Raw genomic sequence first — 19,832 nt, forward strand, 5'->3', positions numbered from 1 at the left:
ATAACAAGGTGTGTAGAAAATAAAAATTTTTACTCTAAGGAAAAAATAAAATGCTGAAAAAGATGGTTTATTTTAAGTTGCAGAACTCAGGGAGCAGAAAATTGCTTTTCAAGCAGGACGCATTATAAAGTGCTGGATTTTATAGTTCTAAAATGTTTTTGTGATCACAAGGTTTATTACAAGTGTCAAATATATCTTGATTAATCTTTAAAAGGCCAGTTTTTCTCTCTCTATTTCTTATTTCCTAAAGGTGGTGGATGTTGAGCTCCACAGAAACTCACTAGGTGATGACTTCATCCACTCTGCCCCCTCATCATCATCATCATCATCATCATCTTCCTCTCATCTGCTGTTTGTGGGCGGCTCTGGTTCGTCCTCCTCCACAGCTGCCCAAGGCTCTCGGCGGCCCTCCTCTCCCTCTCAGCACACTCATGATGATCAGCCCAGCTCAGATAGAGGTAGACAAAACACACAAATGCTTGTCCATCTCACAAGATGCCACATAGTAGCACAAAATAATTATGCAGTCTCCTACTGTGTTTTGGGATTATTTTGATTAAGGGGATTAGTAGGATGTTTGCACTTTATTGCATAAGCAGTGGAAGCTGTGTTTTGAAAATCGGTATCGGTCCAAGACAAGACCTTCATTATACAGTCCTTGCCCTAGTCACTTGTATGAAAATGAACTTAAATGTGTAAAAATGAATTATTGATTATATCTATTGATTACGAAATTGATTGTCGTCCTTCTTAATTCAGTTCCAGGTGTGACTGTCAAGAGTGAGTCAGTGCGTTCTTCATGTTCAGAACGAAATTCGCAGTCAAATAGGACTGAGAAAATCACCCTTGGTTCCCACGGAAACTCTGCCTTTCAGCCAATCACGGCCAGCTGTAAGATAATTCCACAAGGGCAAGTGCCCAGTCCCGCTGAATCACCTGGGAAATCATTCCAGCCGATCACGATGAGCTGCAAGATTGTGTCTGGTGAGTCTCACAGGTGCACAAAGAAGGTGGAGAAGACTAGAGTTGAAATGCAAGCAGTAAAATTCTCTATATACAGACTTTCATGTTGCTAGGGCTTTTTTCTGCTGGAGGTTTCAATTTTCTGGAGAAAAGAGACTGTCAGAAAGTTGTGAAACTCCTCTATAATGCGTTATAGATTTGCTGTCAGTGAGTGACAGCACATCTAAGAGGAGCTCAGTCTGATATGTCCTATTCTTGCCTTGCCAGACCTACTCTTTATAAAGTCTTGTCCACGTTGGGTCTTATTCTGTACAAGAACCGCCCACTTATACCACCATATCACTATCTCTGACATTTATGTATGATTGTCATGTTTTGCCCCCTAGTGACAGCCAAACTCAACTTTCAAATTGGTCATGAAGCAACTGTTCCATCACTTATTCACTATGGTAAAATGAATGAATATCGAATGTGTGAATATGTCCACAAAAAAGCATATGACTGCCAAAACAACTGAAAGAAAATCAGTCGATTTTCAAGGGATAATCGCAGGCCATCTGATTGGCATGAAAAAATTACCAAACTACCAGTTGTATCTTGTTTACTTACTAGTGCCTAACTTTCAAATAGTTGATGCTGTGAAACTCATAAACTTTGACAAATCTAGGAAATTACTTGACTTGTTGCAGTTTTGCATGAACTTGTATAAACATGACTGTGTTTCCCAATGACTTATTAAAGTGCCCCTATTATGCCATTTTTAAGGTTGCTAATATTGTTTTATGAGTCTCCTAAAACAGGTTTATATGCATGCAAGGTCAAAAAACACGTTAGTTTTCTCAAAAATTTGATTTAATTTTACCTAATTTCTAAATGATTCGTAAACGACTTACCTTGAGCCCTCACTGCTGTGATTGGTCAGATGGTGCAGTCTTTTGTGATTGGTCCAGAGCCGTAGAGAGATTGGCTCTGTATTGGTCTACAGCGTGTGTCGGAAACGAAATGCCCATTGCCATGACGGAATGACAGCCCTGGAGACTTGTCAATACATAGACAATATGGTATCGATTGTACATTTGTGTAAGAAAGTTGCGCACATCCCACAAACCCACACAGGGCTCAGGTGCAGGAAAAAAAAAAAAGAAGTCAAACTATAGCAAAAATACAAACGTATTGACCGCACACTGATGTAACTGCTCCATAAAAATAATTTATTGTGGCAATGTTTCGACCATCAGGTCTTCGTCTTCGTCAGGCCTACCGACTTCTGCCTGACGAAGACCTGATGGTTGAAATGTTGCCGCAATAAATTATTTTTATGGAGCAGTTACATCAGTGTGCGGACAATACGTTTGTATTTTTGTTATTGATTGTACCTTACCAATTTGAGTCTGATGATGAAATGGTTGAATTGGCTGATCGACGAGACTGATTCGCAAGCACGACTGGAGCAGGACCTTTCTCAGTGGTAAGTGTCAAGCGTTAACAAGTTTGTGGTAATTATAAGATGTGATAAAACAAATTTGCTCTCACAGCGTAGGATACAGCGTCTTCTCGACATGATGTTAACCACACGGAAAATGTACTGTTTGTGGGCGGGCAAGTTGGCAACGTAGAACATGGACATTATGCAAATGTGTTACTTCGTGACGTAGAGCCATAACAAAATAAGATTCGAATTCCTGATGACTCGTTTAGGCCGACTGATAGACAATAAATGTATTTATCATGCACTGTCGGCTTCACAACTTTGCAGATAGTTTATGTTCACATACAGCTACATGACACACTGCATGAAAGGTAATACTCGAAAAGGCATAATGGGGCACTTTAAAATGCTGTACTCTCTGACACTCAAACATTGTTTAAAGCCAGTAAATTGGTCTTGAGTTTGCCATTTTAAGGAAATTCCAATCATCAAACTCAGCTGGCTTGCTGTATAAAGATAAGACAAGAAAAGAAGACCATTGTAAAGATGCAAAACTGCTCTGTAAAGCATTACAGATTTGCAGTCTGTGTGACTCTGAAACATGATGAGAAGTTTATGAGGATCACACTGTAAATCTAATCATAGAAACACAATTTTTGTGTTCCAGGCTCTCCTATCTCCACCCCTAGTCACTCTCCTCTCCCCCGGACATCATCATCCACGCCAGTGCACATGAAGTCCAGCCCCTCAGTCATAAATAACCCCTACATTATCGTGGACAAACCAGGACAAGTCGTTAATATGGCTGCATCGACATCTGCAGCTACAGGTACAGGTACATACTCTCCTACATCCCTACACACAGAGTAACAATGTGTCGCTTTTACCACACAATAAATCACACTGATCTGAGTTTTGTCCAAATAGGTATTGGTTTCTTGGTTTCTATTTCATCTCCTTTATTTTCAACATTGAACAAATTCTGATTGACTGTTATTGTTGTTGAGGCAACATTCTGGTTTTAGGGAGGACAGTGAAAATACTTTTTATTTATTTATTTTTTGAAATCGTGCATGGGGAGCTTCACTCTGAGGTACACTCTTTCCCATGACTCGTGCTGTGGGTTTACAGGCCATCATAAGACCAGGTTGCCATAGCGACCACATCACTGAGAGTTTAGGAGTGTGTGGAGAATGCAGTTAATGTAACATTACTGTGTGTGTGTAAGAACAAATTCCACCTTCATGGATGCACAGCTGATGTGCTCCTCTCAAATGCTGTATCACCTATAACTGCATTCTGGCACCTCTGTTAACATCTTTACAACACACACGCACAGGCCTTCACAGAAACACACCTACATGCTCTCAGGGAAGATGTGTGTGGGTGGGTGGGTGGGTGGGTGGTCAGAGCTCTGTGCTGTGGTGCTAAAGCAACATAGTGACCATTAGAGATGAACAAAACAAAAACAAATGTACTAATACTACTTAAAACTTAACACTATTTTCTGTGCCATGACTGCCGGAATCATAGTTGTATTTTTTTGGGGCTTTAGAAAGTTGCTGGTTTTCAAAAACTAATGGCTGTCTATGTAGACAGCATTATGGGTCCCCATGAGTGCATTTGTGTCAAATGTAGAACACATGACGTGTTGGCAGGACACTTACGATAATTCTATTATGACCAAAAAAAATAAACTTTTCCCCCCCAGTACAAATACCTAAACACTCATAAAGATATTTTCTAAATTACCTGATAAATTGAAAACAATAAATTGAGTTTATGCTTAATACAAGAACAAATATCTGTCAATGAGGTATGAAAATGTTTCCCTTTCATTTAAGTTGATTTCTGAGCACACTAGCAAATATTTGTTCTTGTTTTAATTATATAAACACTTCATTTTGATCTGTTTAACAGGAAACAATTATCTTCTGTCATTTTACTTCTCAAGTAAATGTATTTTGATTTAAGAATTTGTAGACATTTGCACTGAAAAACAAGATAAAAAAAAATACGGAGGAACATTGCAGTGTGATCAGAAGGTACATTAAAATTAATTTCCATATTCTAGTGGTCGGAAGCAGAGGTATTTTCTTTGCTTGGTCTTAAAATGGTCTTAAACAAGTTTAAATTTACCTTCTAAAACTTGCAGAAATCCTGTTTACAGGTTTGATGCTGAAACTGAAAACAAGCCTTTGATGCCCTAAATGCTATCTAGGTACAGTAAGACACATGATTCAAACATTTTATTCAAAGATTTGAGCAGATCTTTCATTGCAAAAAAATGCTGTCTTTGTATCCAGCTCACTAAGTTTTAAAACGCAGCCAATCTCTTATGACTCTGCTGTGTTCTGATAAGGCCTCTGCAGAATTCATACAACGGCATGAAAATTAGCCATTAAAGAAGCCTGGACATCTTAGAAACAGCTGCTTTGAATTAAAACTAAAAGCAACATATAAATATTCTGCTACATGCTTTTATAAATTTTCAAGACATCGCCCAGCAATTAAGATTCCCTACAGGGAAAATGTATCTGTATTACATGAAGATGAGTGAAGCTATTTCACTGTCCTGATTCATTCAGTTGTCTGTGGGAACTTGTTATACAAATAAAAATCACCTTATAGAAATGAAAAAAAATATTTCTTTGAAATAACGGTATGTTATGACAACTTTAGTCATTTTAATTCCTTTTCCTATTTGAATGGAAATTAATTTGACTTTAAGTCTCGGGGTGTCAGAGCAGCTTCGGAAAATCACTGTATGCTTGTCTTGAGCTCTAAGATCTCTGTCTTTGTGTTACTGGAGAACAGTGCTTGTGAAAATCAGGCTGTGAATCTGGAGAAGAAGCTGCATGCCAACATCCTGGGGGATGGTGCATTATGAGATTTGGAGTAAATAAACTCCTTTGTTTGAGCATGGAAGAGCAGAGCTGCAGTCTTAACACATTTAGGTTAAACAATGAGCTGCAGAGTAACTATTCCATTGTACACAAAGATGCAGATAGAAGACCTCTTTGTGCCAAAATGATGCAAATCTTTGTTGAAATTTTGTTTTAAATTTCCGTCAACCTCTGGAAAAAAAAGTCTTAAACCTGTGTAAGAGCAAAAACCTCTGTCACACAGACTCATGATATATTGACACACAAAAAAATCACTAAGCAAATGTGAAAGAAAACACTCTTTTTATGCTTGTGGAAAGGGTCTATAGAAATGCATTGTGTTTGGTTGTTTGTTTTTGATTTTGTTGAGCTGCAGTAATTGTTTGAATAGGTCTTGAAGTTGGAATTAAATGGAAATTACATTTTCTAAATGCATGTTATTGATCTTGTTGTTAACAATTGATGCATGTTTCGATTTTAATTTCAAAATGTCATAACCTCATCTTCCAACTGACATCTCTCTGGTGGTGTATGTCAGACATCACGTTAAGCTCAGTTAAGCTGATGTACATATGAGTGAAAATCCATTTCACTCATATGTACATCACAATACGAAAAAAACACTTGCATTAGGAATTGGTTGTTTGTCAGATGAAGTGTCATACATATTTGTTATATCTGCTGTTTTCATGTGTTGATCTAAGGCAGTCCGTCGGCCAAGCAGAGCAGCACAGCCCATGGTGCTCGATCACCTGCTCCTAAAGTTCACACCAGCAGCTTCCTGTCCTCTGGGGTCAAGGTGAGACTGATAGAGTATATGTTTCTCTCTCTGTGAATGGATTTATTCAGTGCAAACCACATTTGATTGCTGTTTGAGTTCTTGCTGCTCAAGTCCAGCCATGTGTTTAGGAATTGTGAAGAAGAATTTACCTACTGGTAAATGTGCTTTGCTTCCCTTTAGCAGTCCATTAAAGTGGTGAGCATCTCTCTCTTGCTCCTACAAGGCAACTGAAGTGAGGTGTGGGTTGATGAGAAAACAATATCAGTAGAAATTATGTGGGTATTGTGAGTGAAATCACCCATAATTGAAAAATACAGATGTAGGCTGTTGAAAACAATGTGGCACAATCAGTTCCCCTTCAGGCAGATTAGCATGATGAATCAGTAGCCACACTGTAATGGAGCTTGTAAGCGGAAGGCATCCCTAAATAGGGATTCATTTGTCTGTCATTGTTCTATAGAGCTATATTAATATGGGTTCTGCTGTTCTTTATATTTATTTATAAAGTGAAAAGATAATGTTTGACTGAATCATATTCATACCGACACTTACGTATGTCTGTCCTTCTGTTGAACTGAAGAAAAACCGACTCAAATTAGGTGATGATCTCTCTGTGTCTCTCTCTCTATCTGGGTTATTCTTTGAGGGTGTTTCAATGTTTTCTGGACACTGCGGGCTAAATTATCACCGGTAGTTATTAATAGTTACTGCCAGGTGGTGCAGTAAGAGGTCTGCAGCAGCTGTGTGTGTATGTGAAGGTTTAAAATGGGACATCTATCTGTGGCATGATGCTGCTGTTTTTGCACAAGCTGTGCAGAGGACTGGAGTATTCCCAGAACACACACACACACACTTTTATGTGTGGACATGCAGTGGGAATGGCTCACAGATGTTCAGAATAGTCAAAAATAATTTGTGCTTTGTGTTTGGAATCAGTAAGGTTTTTGAAAGAAGTCCCTTCTCGCCAAGACTGCATTTATTTGATGAAAAAAAAATACAGTAAAAACAGCATATTGTGAAATATTCATACAATTTAATTTATTCCAGTGATGGCATAACTGAATTTTCAGCATCTTTACTCCAGTGTTCAGTGTCACATAATTCTTCAGAAATAATTCTAATATGCTGATTTAGTTCTTAAGAAACATTTCTTATTATTATCAGTGTTGAAAACCGTTGTGCTGCTCAATATTTTTAAAAGTCTTTACTGTCACCGTTAATCAATTAAATCCTGCTTTGCTGAGTAAAATAAAATTAATTTCTTAATCTTTTTTGGACAGTAGTTTGCTTAATTTTACAATTAGTCTTAATCTTAAAATTAGTTTTGTAAATATAAATTGTGCCTATATATGAATTTCTTAAACTATTCCATCACATGGATGTATGTGATAATATATTAATACAGTACTGTTACTGTTTAAAAAGCATCCCAGGAGGTTTAAGAACATGAACAGTGTACAGAACTATACAAATTTTATGTTGAATCAAATAAAATATTTCTTTATAAAGCTACTTTTTGTAATATCTATTTGATATTTTTCTCATTGAACAAAATAATGGCTTTCAGTTATCTTTTGGGGGTATTTTCACAGGCAAATTTATTTTGCAATTAATTAGGTTGATTAATTGCCACATCATGTAATTAATTGATCCTTCACAAAGACCCACCCCTCTTAGTTACTGTTGCTATGTCCAACAAGCCATGCCACTCTCATGCAACATACAGTATGTTTTCACGCAGTGAAAAATACATTGCAGAGCAAAGAGGACACAGACAACGCTCCGACAGACAGAGCAGGTTACTTTTTGAATGAAACAAAGTATCAGCATTCAAATTTGGCCTTTTTTTAAAAGAAATTCAGACAATAAATGCCATTTGGTGGCTCTTTAATGTGTTGTGACAGTTTACTGTAGCTCCTCAGTTCAAGCAGCACATGAACGAATCGTCTTTCTCTTCCTCTTTACTAGTTATAGCACAAAATAAACATGAATGAACATCAGAAGGTATCTTGTTTCAGTCGCGGAAAGACGTCGGTACCCAACTTTTTTTTTTTTTTACCCACATTAATGTACTCTCCTCCTGTCTGGTTTGTTTGTCGGACAAAACCGATTCAGCGTTATGACTGGTCAGATTGCCTGTCAATCAATCTCCCGGGTGAAGGGTAAAGAATAAGTAGCTGTATCAAATCTTTTTTTTTTTTTTTTTTTTTTTGCAATGTAGTTTCTAAAGGAACAACATTTGATTTTAAATTCAGATTAAGAGTGTTGTTTATATGAGAGATATGACAGTGATGTTGAGAATATGGGGTGTTTTGTTTGATGAAGTTTGTCAAAGTGAGCATTTTGCTGTGTGCTACTGGCAGGAAGTTAAGTTCACTGAGTTCATCTCGATGTTCAGCCTTTCCCTCAGAGAAGCATGTGTTTATCTTACTCAAGGGAATGTGTGATTCACTAAATTAACTTTGGATTGGATCACACATCCAATATATCTGAAAATATCGTTGACATTGAACCGGGAATCAAACTGATGGCTTTTCAGTGCACATCTCGAAGTAATATGACAAGCACAGAGTAATAAAAATGCTGTCTGTCTGTCTTAAGGTTATAATAAAGCAAGAACCAGGAGAGGTGCCCACCCAGCCATCACCACAGCAACAGGTTGTCTCCACAGCAACATCCCAGCAGCAACCGCAGTATGTGACAGTGAAGGGCGGTCACATGATAGCCATGTCACCGCAGAAACCGAGTGGGATGGGGACTGGAGGAAGTGCCACAACCAGCAAGGTTTTTATGAATGCTTTTTGTTTGTTTTGTTTTGTTCATCATTATGGTAATGTTCATTTTGACTATTTACGTTTTATAATTTAAGTGTTTCTACACCAATCATATAACGTTCTTTGCCTGTGTTTCAGTACCTAGTGAGCTGCTTACCTAAACATTTGGGCATCATGGCTCAAAGATTGTTCAGATGCTCTTATGATGTCCAAAAAATTATGTCTAGCTAGTTCCATACTTCAGTTCTTTATTTCTATAGTTTCATCCCTCAATGCAGGCCGTCCTGTCTGAGAGAGTTTTTGAAGCTGGAGTGCGCTGTGGTCATGCAGTCTAAACATATCTCAGGTCATTGTGTCTCTGTGGACCTCCTACTCATCTCTTTACTGTGGCCATTTTTAGCACCTGAGAGTCAAAGTCATTCAGACATCCTGTTTAGAGTCATTCTGTGCAAAAAAGACGTCTTAACTCCCTGACATTACAGTAGAGTCTTGAGCACATTTATTGCATATTTTTTTATATTGCTCATTAGATCGCTGGGTTTTAAGTCAAGCCATTTTCTTTGATTTGTATAATTATTATATATGTATTTTAAAGATAAATTTACTTGATCGGGCCCATTTATAGTTGTCCAGATCCTTAAAGGTGTAACCACTAATCAACATTACTGTAGAGGCGTGAATGAACCTTTTCTCATATTGAAATAAGACTTAATAGATAACATATACTACTACTGTTTAAAGGTTTGGAGTCTATAAGATTTTATTCAGCAAGGATGAACAAAATTGATCAAAAGTCACAGTAAAGACATTTAGAATGTTACAAAAGATTTATATTTCAGGTAAATGCTGTTCTTTCTATTAATCGAAAATTCCTGAAAAATGTATCATTGTTTGCACTAAATGTTAAGCAGCACAACTGTTTTTACGTTGATAATAATAAGAAATGTTTCTTGAGCATAAAATCAGCATATCAGAATGATTTCTGAAGGATCTTGTGACACTGAAGACTGGAGTAATGCTGCTGAAAATTCAGCTTTGTTTCACAGGAATACAATATATTTTAATATATATTTTAATAATATTCTCTATTTTTGATAAAATATCTATTTTGATGAGCAAAAACTATACTTACCCAAAACTTTTGAACAGTAGTGTACTTAACTGTTTGATTATACTTAGTTTTTAAAATATGAGTAGAAGAAAGATGGTGAGTAAATATTTTATAAAACTGCATTTTATACCAAAAGAACACCAAAAGTTTTTCATTTATTGATTTATGATAGCTCAGTTGTGCAATTTACAAGTATTTCCGGTTGCAGAGTAACAGATTGTGTGTGTGTGTGTGTGTGTGTAGGTGTTGGGGATTCCACTGGGCTCTGCTGTCAAACAGGTCTCCATGAGCAGCGGGCAGATCTTGGTTGCTAAGTCCAGCCCCTCTGTGTCCAAGGTTGTGGGCCAAAAGCAAGTGGTGGCACAGGGCATCGCTAAGGCAATTGTCAGTGGAGGAGGCAGCGGTGCAAGCGGCATCACGGGACAGCAGGTGCATGCTGTTACCAAGGCAGCAAGTGGGTCTGGAGGAAGTGGCAAGAGTGGAGGTCAGAGTACACATTTTTTTTTACCATCATAATGCCATAAAGGCAGCCATTTAATTAATGTGATCCCTGCTCTTCTGTCTTTTTTTGGGAAAAAAAAGGGGGGTGAAAAAACAAGATTGTGTGTTTGGAGAAGTGTTTGTCAGGCTGATCAGCAGATGTTGTGCTAAGAGGGGAATTTCACAGGGCTAATCTAAGTGTGTCTGGCTGTACCGCAACGCTGACTAAACCATTAGGAAACACCATTACTCAGTCAGACACTTGTATCTCCCTGCCGCCACAGAGGGAAACAGGAATTAGTTTGATTAATTTTAAAGACACCCATATGTGGATTCATATCGGAAGCCTGTTAGTGGTATATGAAATAGATAGAAGCTGTATTGCTGTATGTTCTGTATAGGTCCATGTTGTACACATTTTCTGCATCTTATGAGTCCACTTATGTCAATAGAGATTACGGCAAAATGATGTATGCTACCATTAACAGTAGTGCACAAAAATACAGTTAAAAAGTAATGTTGTATTACAAGTTTATATAACTGTTGTCTATTTTAGCCATTACTACTGTCACTTGATCTTTCAGAAATCATTCTAATATGCTGATTTGGTGTTCAAGTAACATTTGTGCTGCTACTAAATATTTTTGTGAAAGAAGTTCAAAAGAGCAGCATTTATTTGAAATGGAAATCCTTTTGTAATATAAATGTCTTCACTGTAACTTTTGATCAGTTGAATGCATCCAAATACAGGATTAAATTCTTCAAAAAGATACGTTTGAAGGGTAGTGTATGTTCACACTGCTTTTTCTCCAAACAGTGAAAACATAGCTGCCATGGGCTGTTAAGGACAAAACACCATGAAAGTAGCTAATACAGTTTCATGTTTTCTAAGCTATACAGAAGCTTTAAGTGCAGAACAGGTCAAATTGATATTCACTGATAACTTCTCTAATTTTTTACTTTAATTTTTTTTGTCCATATTCAGCATTTATTCTCTGGTACTGTACTATTTGCTGCTATAATATGTTTCTCTTTTGTGTAATAATTGTTTTTGTGGTGATTTGTCTTCATTTTGTTTTTAGTTATGGCCACCCTACAGCTACCGGCAAATAACTTGGCAAACCTGGCCAATCTGCCTCCGGGAACCAAGCTCTACCTGACCACCAACAGCAAGAACCCATCGGGCAAAGGCAAACTGTTACTGATCCCTCAGGGAGCTATTCTGAGAACCTCACACAGCGCAGGTCAGACACACACTATCATGTGATTTTGGGAACATTGTCATTGTCTCTTTCTGTATTCAGATAAACATCTAACTAAATTTATCTCTGTCTCTAGGCCAACAGTCTCAGAGTTCTGGTTCTGGAGGGTCGAAGTCCTCCAGTGGGTCCTCAGGGTCTGGCAGCCTGCCTTCCAATTTATCCTACACTTCTTACATCCTCAAACAGACTCCTCAGGTGAAATTATTTTCTGTAATCATTTAAAATTAAGATTTTGACACACATTAAACTCTGTAGAATTGATCATGACATACTATTTATTTAGTTACTAACTAACACCATTTGAATGACCTCTGTTTAATATGTTGAGCTCAGTGTGTGATTTTGTTGTCTAAAGCAATGTCCAGTCAAAGACACACACACACACACATCCCAGAAGCCTTTTTCTGTCAGTTTGGGTTATGTTGACAAAGTCATTATCAATCTTTTCAGGGCACGTTCTTGGTTGGCCAGCCAGGGGGCTCTGGGAAACAGACCTCTGGTAGTCACGTGGCATCAAGTCCTGCATCCAGTACCCAGCAGGCCATTCGGGTCACAGCCGGTCAGAAGGCAGCCATTTTGGCTCAGGTGTGTAACAAAGTAAGGATTTAACAACACCTCTACTTCCCCCTCTGCTGTATATAGTTATATAGCTACAGGGTAATATAATGTATTATTTATACATTATTAGTTGATATAATAAATGTATATATATTATATATTACAGTATGTATTATTAATATTATATAAATTAGAATATTATAATGATTTATATTAAAATTATATTGTTTTTTTTATATAGATGAAGTAAAAATATAGAAATAAAATGTTAAAATGCACACACTCAAACTCAGTGACTCAGAAGGAGTGAGATCCGTTTAGCTACTGTATAAAAGCAAAAGTGTTGAGGGGTTTGCCATTATTTCCTCCCTCTTTGTCATCGATTTCTTTCTCTCTCTCTCTCTCTCTCTCTCTCTCTCTCTCTCTCTCTCTCTCTCATTTCTCTTTCTCTCTCTTTCTTTTTCTCTCTCTCTCTTCTTTCTTTCTTTCTCTCTCTTTCTCTTTCTTTCTTTCTCTCGCTCTCTCTCTCTCTCTCTTTCTTTCTTTCTTTTTGGTAATATAATGTATTATTTATACATTATTAGTTGATATAATAAATGTATATATATTATATATTACAGTATGTATTATTAATATTATATAAATTAGAATATTATAATGATTTATATTAAAATTATATTGTTTTTTTTATATAGATGAAGTAAAAATATAGAAATAAAATGTTAAAATGCACACACTCAAACTCAGTGACTCAGAAGGAGTGAGATCCGTTTAGCTACTGTATAAAAGCAAAAGTGTTGAGGGGTTTGCCATTATTTCCTACCTCTTTGTCATCGATTTCTTTCTCTCTCTCTCTCTCTCTCTCTCTCTCTCTCTCTCTCTCTCTCTCTCTCTCTCATTGATCTTGCTTTATCTCTCCTTTTCTTTCTTTCACTTGCTGCACTTTCATTATTGTTACACAACGCCTCTTCTGAAGAACTTACACTCTCTAGAGCCCTTTCTGCATGTGTGTGTCCTGATTATAAGAGAGGATAATGAGTATGCCTGCAGCTGACATTTGAGCTGTAATTCAACCTGTAAACATACACTCATGGGTCTCTCTTCCTTCCTTCCTTCCTTCTCTTACTACCTTTCTTCTTGTTGCTTAATTATCCATTTGAATCATACCCTCATAATTCTCATCATAAAGTGGAGCACATAGGGCACCATGATTTCTGCTCGATAGTTTTTTGTTATAATTCTCGTTATCCCCCCCTCAGCACAGGTGAGACTAAATCAAACCTCTTCCTCTGGTGCATTAGACCTGCTAGAGATTGTTTGCATGCAGTAAGATGACCATACATATCGATTAGTGCCTGATCTACTTCAGTACTCTGGTGGTCATGGTCATTTGTGTTTGATTGAGGGTATTTGCTGTGAGCTTAAGAGCAAGAGAGAAGCAACATTAGAAGGAAAGACAAGTTAAAGACTTCTTGCTCTATCACTGCGTATGCTGTTATGTAAGGGAGATACTCGTCTTTTTTTATCTCTTTTTTTAAAGTCCAGTGAAGCTGTATTGGCATGAATATTAAAGTCCATTATTGCAAAAAACACAGAATGTAAAAAAAGAGACTGGGAGAATCTCATTGTTTTAGATTGTAGTTGTTCAGTATGTGTCTTATTTACCTTTTCATGTGATTGTAAGGCTGACAGTCTTATTTAGAACTGTAAAGAACAGACCCTCTGGTAGGAATAACACATTTATCAGATTGTTGGATTTGGGTTTTTCAACTTCTTTCTTTTAATATTTGATTGACAGGTGGTGGGTGGGTCTCAAGGTTCTCAGGTGAAGCTGTCAGATGGCTCAGTGAAGATGGTAACAGCTGCCGCAGCAAGTCACCTGAGCAAACCCGGCACAACCACCCTGAGAATGACGGGAGGTGTCATCACTGCCACAAGCTCAACCCCATCCACACCCAGTGCCACATCCACCTCTCAACAGGCAAGAGATTTACCTGTCTGTGTGTTCTACATTGTCTAATCAAGAAGTGTAGCTCTGTCCCTACCAAAGTCTTATTGGTCTAAAACCACATTCCATGATTAGGTCATTGACTTCAACTTTCAATTGAGACAAAAAATGTTCATGCTGAAAACTCATTGTGTTGTGCCTCCATTACAAAGTTGATATATTGAAGTCACTTTGTCTATTTATAGTCCCTCTAATGTTTTTCCCCCTACAGTCAGCAGAAGCCACTGGAGGATCGTCCTCTCAGCCATTCCCTCAGATGGCTAAAGCGCCACCGCAGCACCCTGTGCTTGTAGCTGCCAATCAAGCTGCAGTGATCAGTGCGGCCAAGAGTGCCAGCTCTGCCGCCAGCACAGTAAAGAGTTCTGCCTCTGGCACTGGTACCATAGTCACAGTCGCCAAGAGCGTCAACATGCCTCTCATTAGCCTGTCGAAGGGGGTGGGGTCATCTGTAGTGGGCGGGTCCAAAAGCTCAAGCCCCTCACTGCTCACTGCAGCATCACTGATTAGTGGAGGAACGGTCAGTGGGAAAACTGCTGCCACCATCTCAGGTAACCAGTCTTCTGCTGTCCAGAGTTGCCCCTTGTTTAAAAAAAATGTTTTAAAGGTGTGATCACACCTTTCGCGCGCACAGTCTGGAATTTCATATGAAGGTGAAAGATTTCCCCTCACTGATTTCACAATGGGTTCAATTTAGTCATGCAAATTTACCACATTGACCAACAGAAAGCTGCTTGGTTTTAAAGTGACTTCTGTATGAGATGTGCTTCATACATTGCTACATTATTGGCAATAGACAATGGCCTGTGAAATTTTGCCGAAACATTGTTACTGTCACCACACCTTTAAAATGACAAACAGCTAAAGCTCTCACAGACTCCCACATGCATTTAAATTGGATCACAAATGTCTTTTTTCCCATCTGGTGGTTGAATGGTCTCTCTGTCCATTAGCTTCAAGAGTGAAATACATTTTTATTAACATGAATTAGGGCGGTACGACAAATCTTTGTTACACATCATGTATATCGCTGTAACCATCATGGTTTGTGCATGGAAAATTGAATGAAAAATGGTTTATATGTTAAATAACCATGTTACAATGTATATTTTTGAATAATGCAAGCTGTCCATCTGCATTTAATTGCTTTAATTGCCTCACTTGTTTATTTTTTTATTTTTTTTTGGCCACATTTTGGTGTTCAGGTGTCACCATGATTCTCTACATTTGCAGGTATGTTGAAGTTGCACCCAGCTCAGTCCAGTTCCCAGCAGACAGTTCTGACCATCCCAACTAACCAGCTGAAGCAACTCAGTGTGGGCAGTGGGTCCTCAGGGCTGCAGACCATCTTGATGCCTGTCGGCAAAGGTAACAGCACCCTGTTCCTCTGATACCCACCCAGCCTGACTCACACTCCTGATCTGTAGTTTCCTGAAGGCTTTGAATCTGTGTAACATTGTCAAGTTAGACTTTTTTATTTTCAATTTCATGTTCCAGTTAACTGCTCTGATACACATAAGCTTTGTTCCAAAACCTATAGATGTGCCTTGTGGTTATAGATCTTGGCTGGCAACCAAAAGTAGGTTTGAGTCTCTACAAGTGGTGATTTATGATTTATCACCATTGTGATCTTAAGCAAGACACTGTTGTGTGTCATGATGGGCTGTGTCAGGTTGTTAAGGAGTTCTAATTCTGCCAGCCTTCATGGACTGATATTTTTTGTCAGCCGTGTTGAGCCTGCCCGATTGTGTTTATCAGAGATGTTTGTTTTTGTTCAGCATTCATCAGTGATGACAGTAATAGGTGAACAGAGCTCCAGAGACACTTACCTGTCAGATATGGTTTTCATTTTCTCATTTTGCGCTCTCTCTACCTGGTTGCTAGCTTTGTTTTAGATTGATCTGTGCAGCACCATAGCAGCAGAAGCTGCCTCAGTTTAGTTTGTTAAATGAGTGCAGTACTTGAACATCCAAGCAGCAAGACAGGCCATTTCCAGTAACAAGCTGTTGTCATAGTGATATGGATGGAAGTATGGAAGAATGTAAAGAAATTACAGGATTCAGTAATTGAGAAATGGCAGACTTGAGTGCTCTTAACATTTATGAGAAACCTCAGGAACTACATGAATCAGAACATTAAAAAAATGGCTGAAAGGTTTTTTTCTTTTACTAAATTAGCACTATTGCATATTTAGGCAATATTTGGGCAATATGACCAAAAAGTTATTTCACATTATGAGAAATTACAGTATATAATTATTTAAATTTAATCTTTATCATTAAACATACCAATAAAACAAGGACACCAATAAAATAAGCCTGGTACAAAAGGCAGGTTTCAAGTAGGTTTCAAGTAAGAAATACTATAGAAATTGAATAATAAAAGTAAAAATTAAAATAAAACATCCTTCACTGTGTAAATTAAATATACATTAAATCTGTGCTTTATTTTCCCATTTATATCATATTTAATCAGTTTAATCATTTATATTTAATCAGTCTAGTGTGTCAATAACAGTAATGCTATATTGTGAGGATATATTTACATTCCATGATATAGCAAAATCTCTATCAATAGGCACTTTATAATTGTCGCCATGCAACAGATGTAGTTACATCTATAAATTTTTACATTTATGCGTTTTATCAGATGCCCTTATAATGAATGATAGATTAATACTGCAAACTAATGTATACTTTTGTATTATCGCTTATCTAATAGTGGCCCATAAATAATAAAGTCAAAGTACCCTAGAGAACACTGTTGATGTGTAGTTAGCAGTAAATTGGTATTGGTCCTAATTAAACTGTGAATTTTGACCATACAATTTAGCTTGTGCATATTTTGTAAAGAATAACAATGCTTGCCACAAGATAGGCGCTTACCTTTATTCTCTGTAGCAGTCATGAATTTTGTCTTTAATAAATATATATACTGTGTGTGTGTGTGTCTACAATGTGATTTTCTGGATTTTTTTCCCTCATTTTGTCTCTCATAGTTGAGGTATACCTATGATGAAAATTACAGGCCTCTCTCATCTTTTTAAGTGGGAGAACTTGCACAATTGGTGGCTGACTAAATACTTTTTTGCCCCACTGTATATATATATATGTGTATATATATATATATATATATATATATATATATATATATATATATATATATATATATAGGCCTTTACACTTCTGTTCAAAGTTTTGGGGTTGGTAAGATTTTTAAATATTTGTCTTATATAACTTCTCTTATGCTCTCCAAGCCTTGCTCTCCAAGGCTGCATTTAATTGATTTATTTGATCAAAGGTAAGAAAGGTTACAAAATACTATTACTATTTAAAGTAAAGTTTTATTTCTGTTCTTACAAGCAGAATTTTCAGCATGATCCTTCAGAAATCATTCTAATTTGCTGATTTGGTGCTTTTTTTAATGAATAGAAAGTTCAAAAGAACAGCAATTTTTTGAAAAAATTTTTGTAATGTTATAAATGTCTTTACCGTCTCTTTTGATCAATAAAAAAATGTATGTTGCAGTCATGCAGTCTGGTGCTAAAGGTGCATCTGGCAGCAACACAGGTGGAGCTGCTTCCTCAGCATCCATACCTGTAGCTCAAGGTGAGACATGCGCGCGCACATACACATATACAGTGGATATAATGTCAAGGAGTAATGTGTATAACCATCCAAACTTTTTCTTTACCTCTGTTGTGTTTGTGTCTTTACATAGTTAAAACTGAACCTGGTTTGGTTAGCTCCACTTGTACGACTCCAGTACTCCAAACATCTGCCCCAGCCTCTACAGCACCCACCTCTGGTCCCCTGCCAACAACCCCCACATCCACAGATGCAGCTGCGACTATTAAAGTCGAACAGGGCATAGAATCTACAACGCATGAACTTATCAAGTAAGAACTAGACACACAATTGTGTCTCTCAGTCCTGATCTGTCTGAATGTCAGTTTTTGCCTAAGGATTCTATTTCAACAGAGGGGCATCGACACCCACAGACATGCACATTCACAATTTTGAATTTTTTTAATTGTGTGTTGCTATAGTAACACCTAGTCAGTAATAATACTGATGTAATTCTCCTGACATTTTGAGTTGGATTTTGACAAAAGTAATGCAGACTTGCAGTTTCTTGAGTGAATAAATAGTACATTCATTAATCACTTTCTAACCAATTCAGACTCATTTATTTATTTTATTTTGTAGGGGTCTGGTTTTTATCATCAGATTCAATCTAGTCTGCAAACTCACAACTAAAATAAAAATAAATGTGTTGCTGTGGAGCACCACTGCTGCTCAATATTAGTGACGGAAATTCAAATTTTTTGTTGAACGCTTGTAATATCTGTGTACATATCTTGGAAAAATTGTCAATCTCTCTCAGTACGGAGCATATCGAGAACATGACACAACTTCTGACGGCTATAGTGAAGAAATTCCCCCTGATTGTCCCTGAGAAAAGTAAGTTTGACAGCTTCACAGACTTTAAAATCGGCATGAAATTAAAAAATCATAACTATTTTCTGAATGCTTAGTTTTGAAAAATGCTTAGAAATTTTTATATTTTAAGTCTCTTATCCTCACAGAGGCATTTATTTGATCAAAAATACAGTAATATTGTGAATTATCACTTAAAATAAAAGTTTTCTATTTTAATATATTTTAAAATGCATTTTATTCCTGTGTTGGCAAAGCTGAATTTTCAGCAGCCGTTGCTGCAGTATTCAGTGTCACATGATCCTTCAGAAATCACTCTAATTGGCGGATTGGGTACTCAAGAAACATTTGTTATTATTATCAATGTTGAAAACAATTGATTGTCTCCATTCATTTAGTCTGCATAAAAAGAGTTAATTTTACCAAATAATCAAAGTTGTTGTGTTCTTTGTAGATGAGGACTCTCATCCGTTCTGTGCCACCTCTGTGGATCAGTACTACTCATGGAACATTGGCAAACGCAGAGCTGCAGAGGTACAGGAGTGTTTGTGTTTCATCTAGTCTGAGTGCATGTGTAAGCTCTGTTGGATTTGTGTTCGTTTACTTTCTTTCTCCCTGTGTAGTTGCAACGAGCAGTGGCTGTGCGCCGTGTGTGTACTGATCTGTTAGAGAGGACCCCTCGGCTTCAGGCCCTCACTCCACCCAGAACCAAAGAGGTGCTTCGCTGGTGCCGTCTCCGTGGTTACACACCCCCTGACCCTGAACCTCAGCGCACAGAGGAGGACTCCATCGAGGACATACTCACACAGATCGACAGTGAACCCGGTGAGAGTGTAGTTTATGTAACAGCACACATGCTTGTGTCCAATGTGGTTTGTGTGTGTGTGTGTGTGTGTGTGTGTGTGTGTGAGAGATTTGAACCATTGGTTGAGGATAATTCATCATGGCCTGTGTCTCTCTCAGCTATCCAGAACTTTGACTTACACAAGACTTGGCACAGACGATGCAGTAGTGTTCTCTCTCTCTGTGTCTCTTCCAGAACTTTGACTTACACAAGACTTGGCACAGACGATGCAGTAGTGTTCTCTCTCGCTCTCTCTCTCTCTCTCTCTCTCTCTCTCTCTCTCTCTCTCTCTCTCGTTTCC

At 37.6% G+C, this 19,832-nt stretch overlaps 1 protein-coding gene across 1 annotated transcript in view; it reads left to right on the top strand.

Moving 5' to 3' along the window:
- The window catches only part of LOC107557852 (YEATS domain-containing protein 2-like), a 41,063-nt gene that overhangs the window by 10,469 nt on the left and 10,762 nt on the right, over nucleotides 1-19,832 (top strand). The window contains exons 8-24 of the mRNA XM_016241419.1: nucleotides 251-458; nucleotides 760-984; nucleotides 3,060-3,227; nucleotides 5,982-6,076; nucleotides 8,660-8,842; nucleotides 10,187-10,427; nucleotides 11,506-11,667; nucleotides 11,762-11,880; nucleotides 12,136-12,282; nucleotides 14,042-14,224; nucleotides 14,463-14,799; nucleotides 15,482-15,616; nucleotides 17,776-17,856; nucleotides 17,969-18,146; nucleotides 18,635-18,711; nucleotides 19,142-19,221; nucleotides 19,311-19,512. Coding sequence (XP_016096905.1) covers nucleotides 251-458; nucleotides 760-984; nucleotides 3,060-3,227; nucleotides 5,982-6,076; nucleotides 8,660-8,842; nucleotides 10,187-10,427; nucleotides 11,506-11,667; nucleotides 11,762-11,880; nucleotides 12,136-12,282; nucleotides 14,042-14,224; nucleotides 14,463-14,799; nucleotides 15,482-15,616; nucleotides 17,776-17,856; nucleotides 17,969-18,146; nucleotides 18,635-18,711; nucleotides 19,142-19,221; nucleotides 19,311-19,512 — 2,821 coding nt within the window. The remainder of the gene's footprint in view (nucleotides 1-250; nucleotides 459-759; nucleotides 985-3,059; nucleotides 3,228-5,981; nucleotides 6,077-8,659; nucleotides 8,843-10,186; nucleotides 10,428-11,505; nucleotides 11,668-11,761; nucleotides 11,881-12,135; nucleotides 12,283-14,041; nucleotides 14,225-14,462; nucleotides 14,800-15,481; nucleotides 15,617-17,775; nucleotides 17,857-17,968; nucleotides 18,147-18,634; nucleotides 18,712-19,141; nucleotides 19,222-19,310; nucleotides 19,513-19,832) is intronic.

Source organism: Sinocyclocheilus grahami, unplaced genomic scaffold, assembly GCF_001515645.1.
Source record: "Sinocyclocheilus grahami isolate Dianchi unplaced genomic scaffold, SAMN03320097.WGS_v1.1 scaffold622.1, whole genome shotgun sequence".
NCBI classification, from domain to species: domain Eukaryota; kingdom Metazoa; phylum Chordata; class Actinopteri; order Cypriniformes; family Cyprinidae; genus Sinocyclocheilus; species Sinocyclocheilus grahami.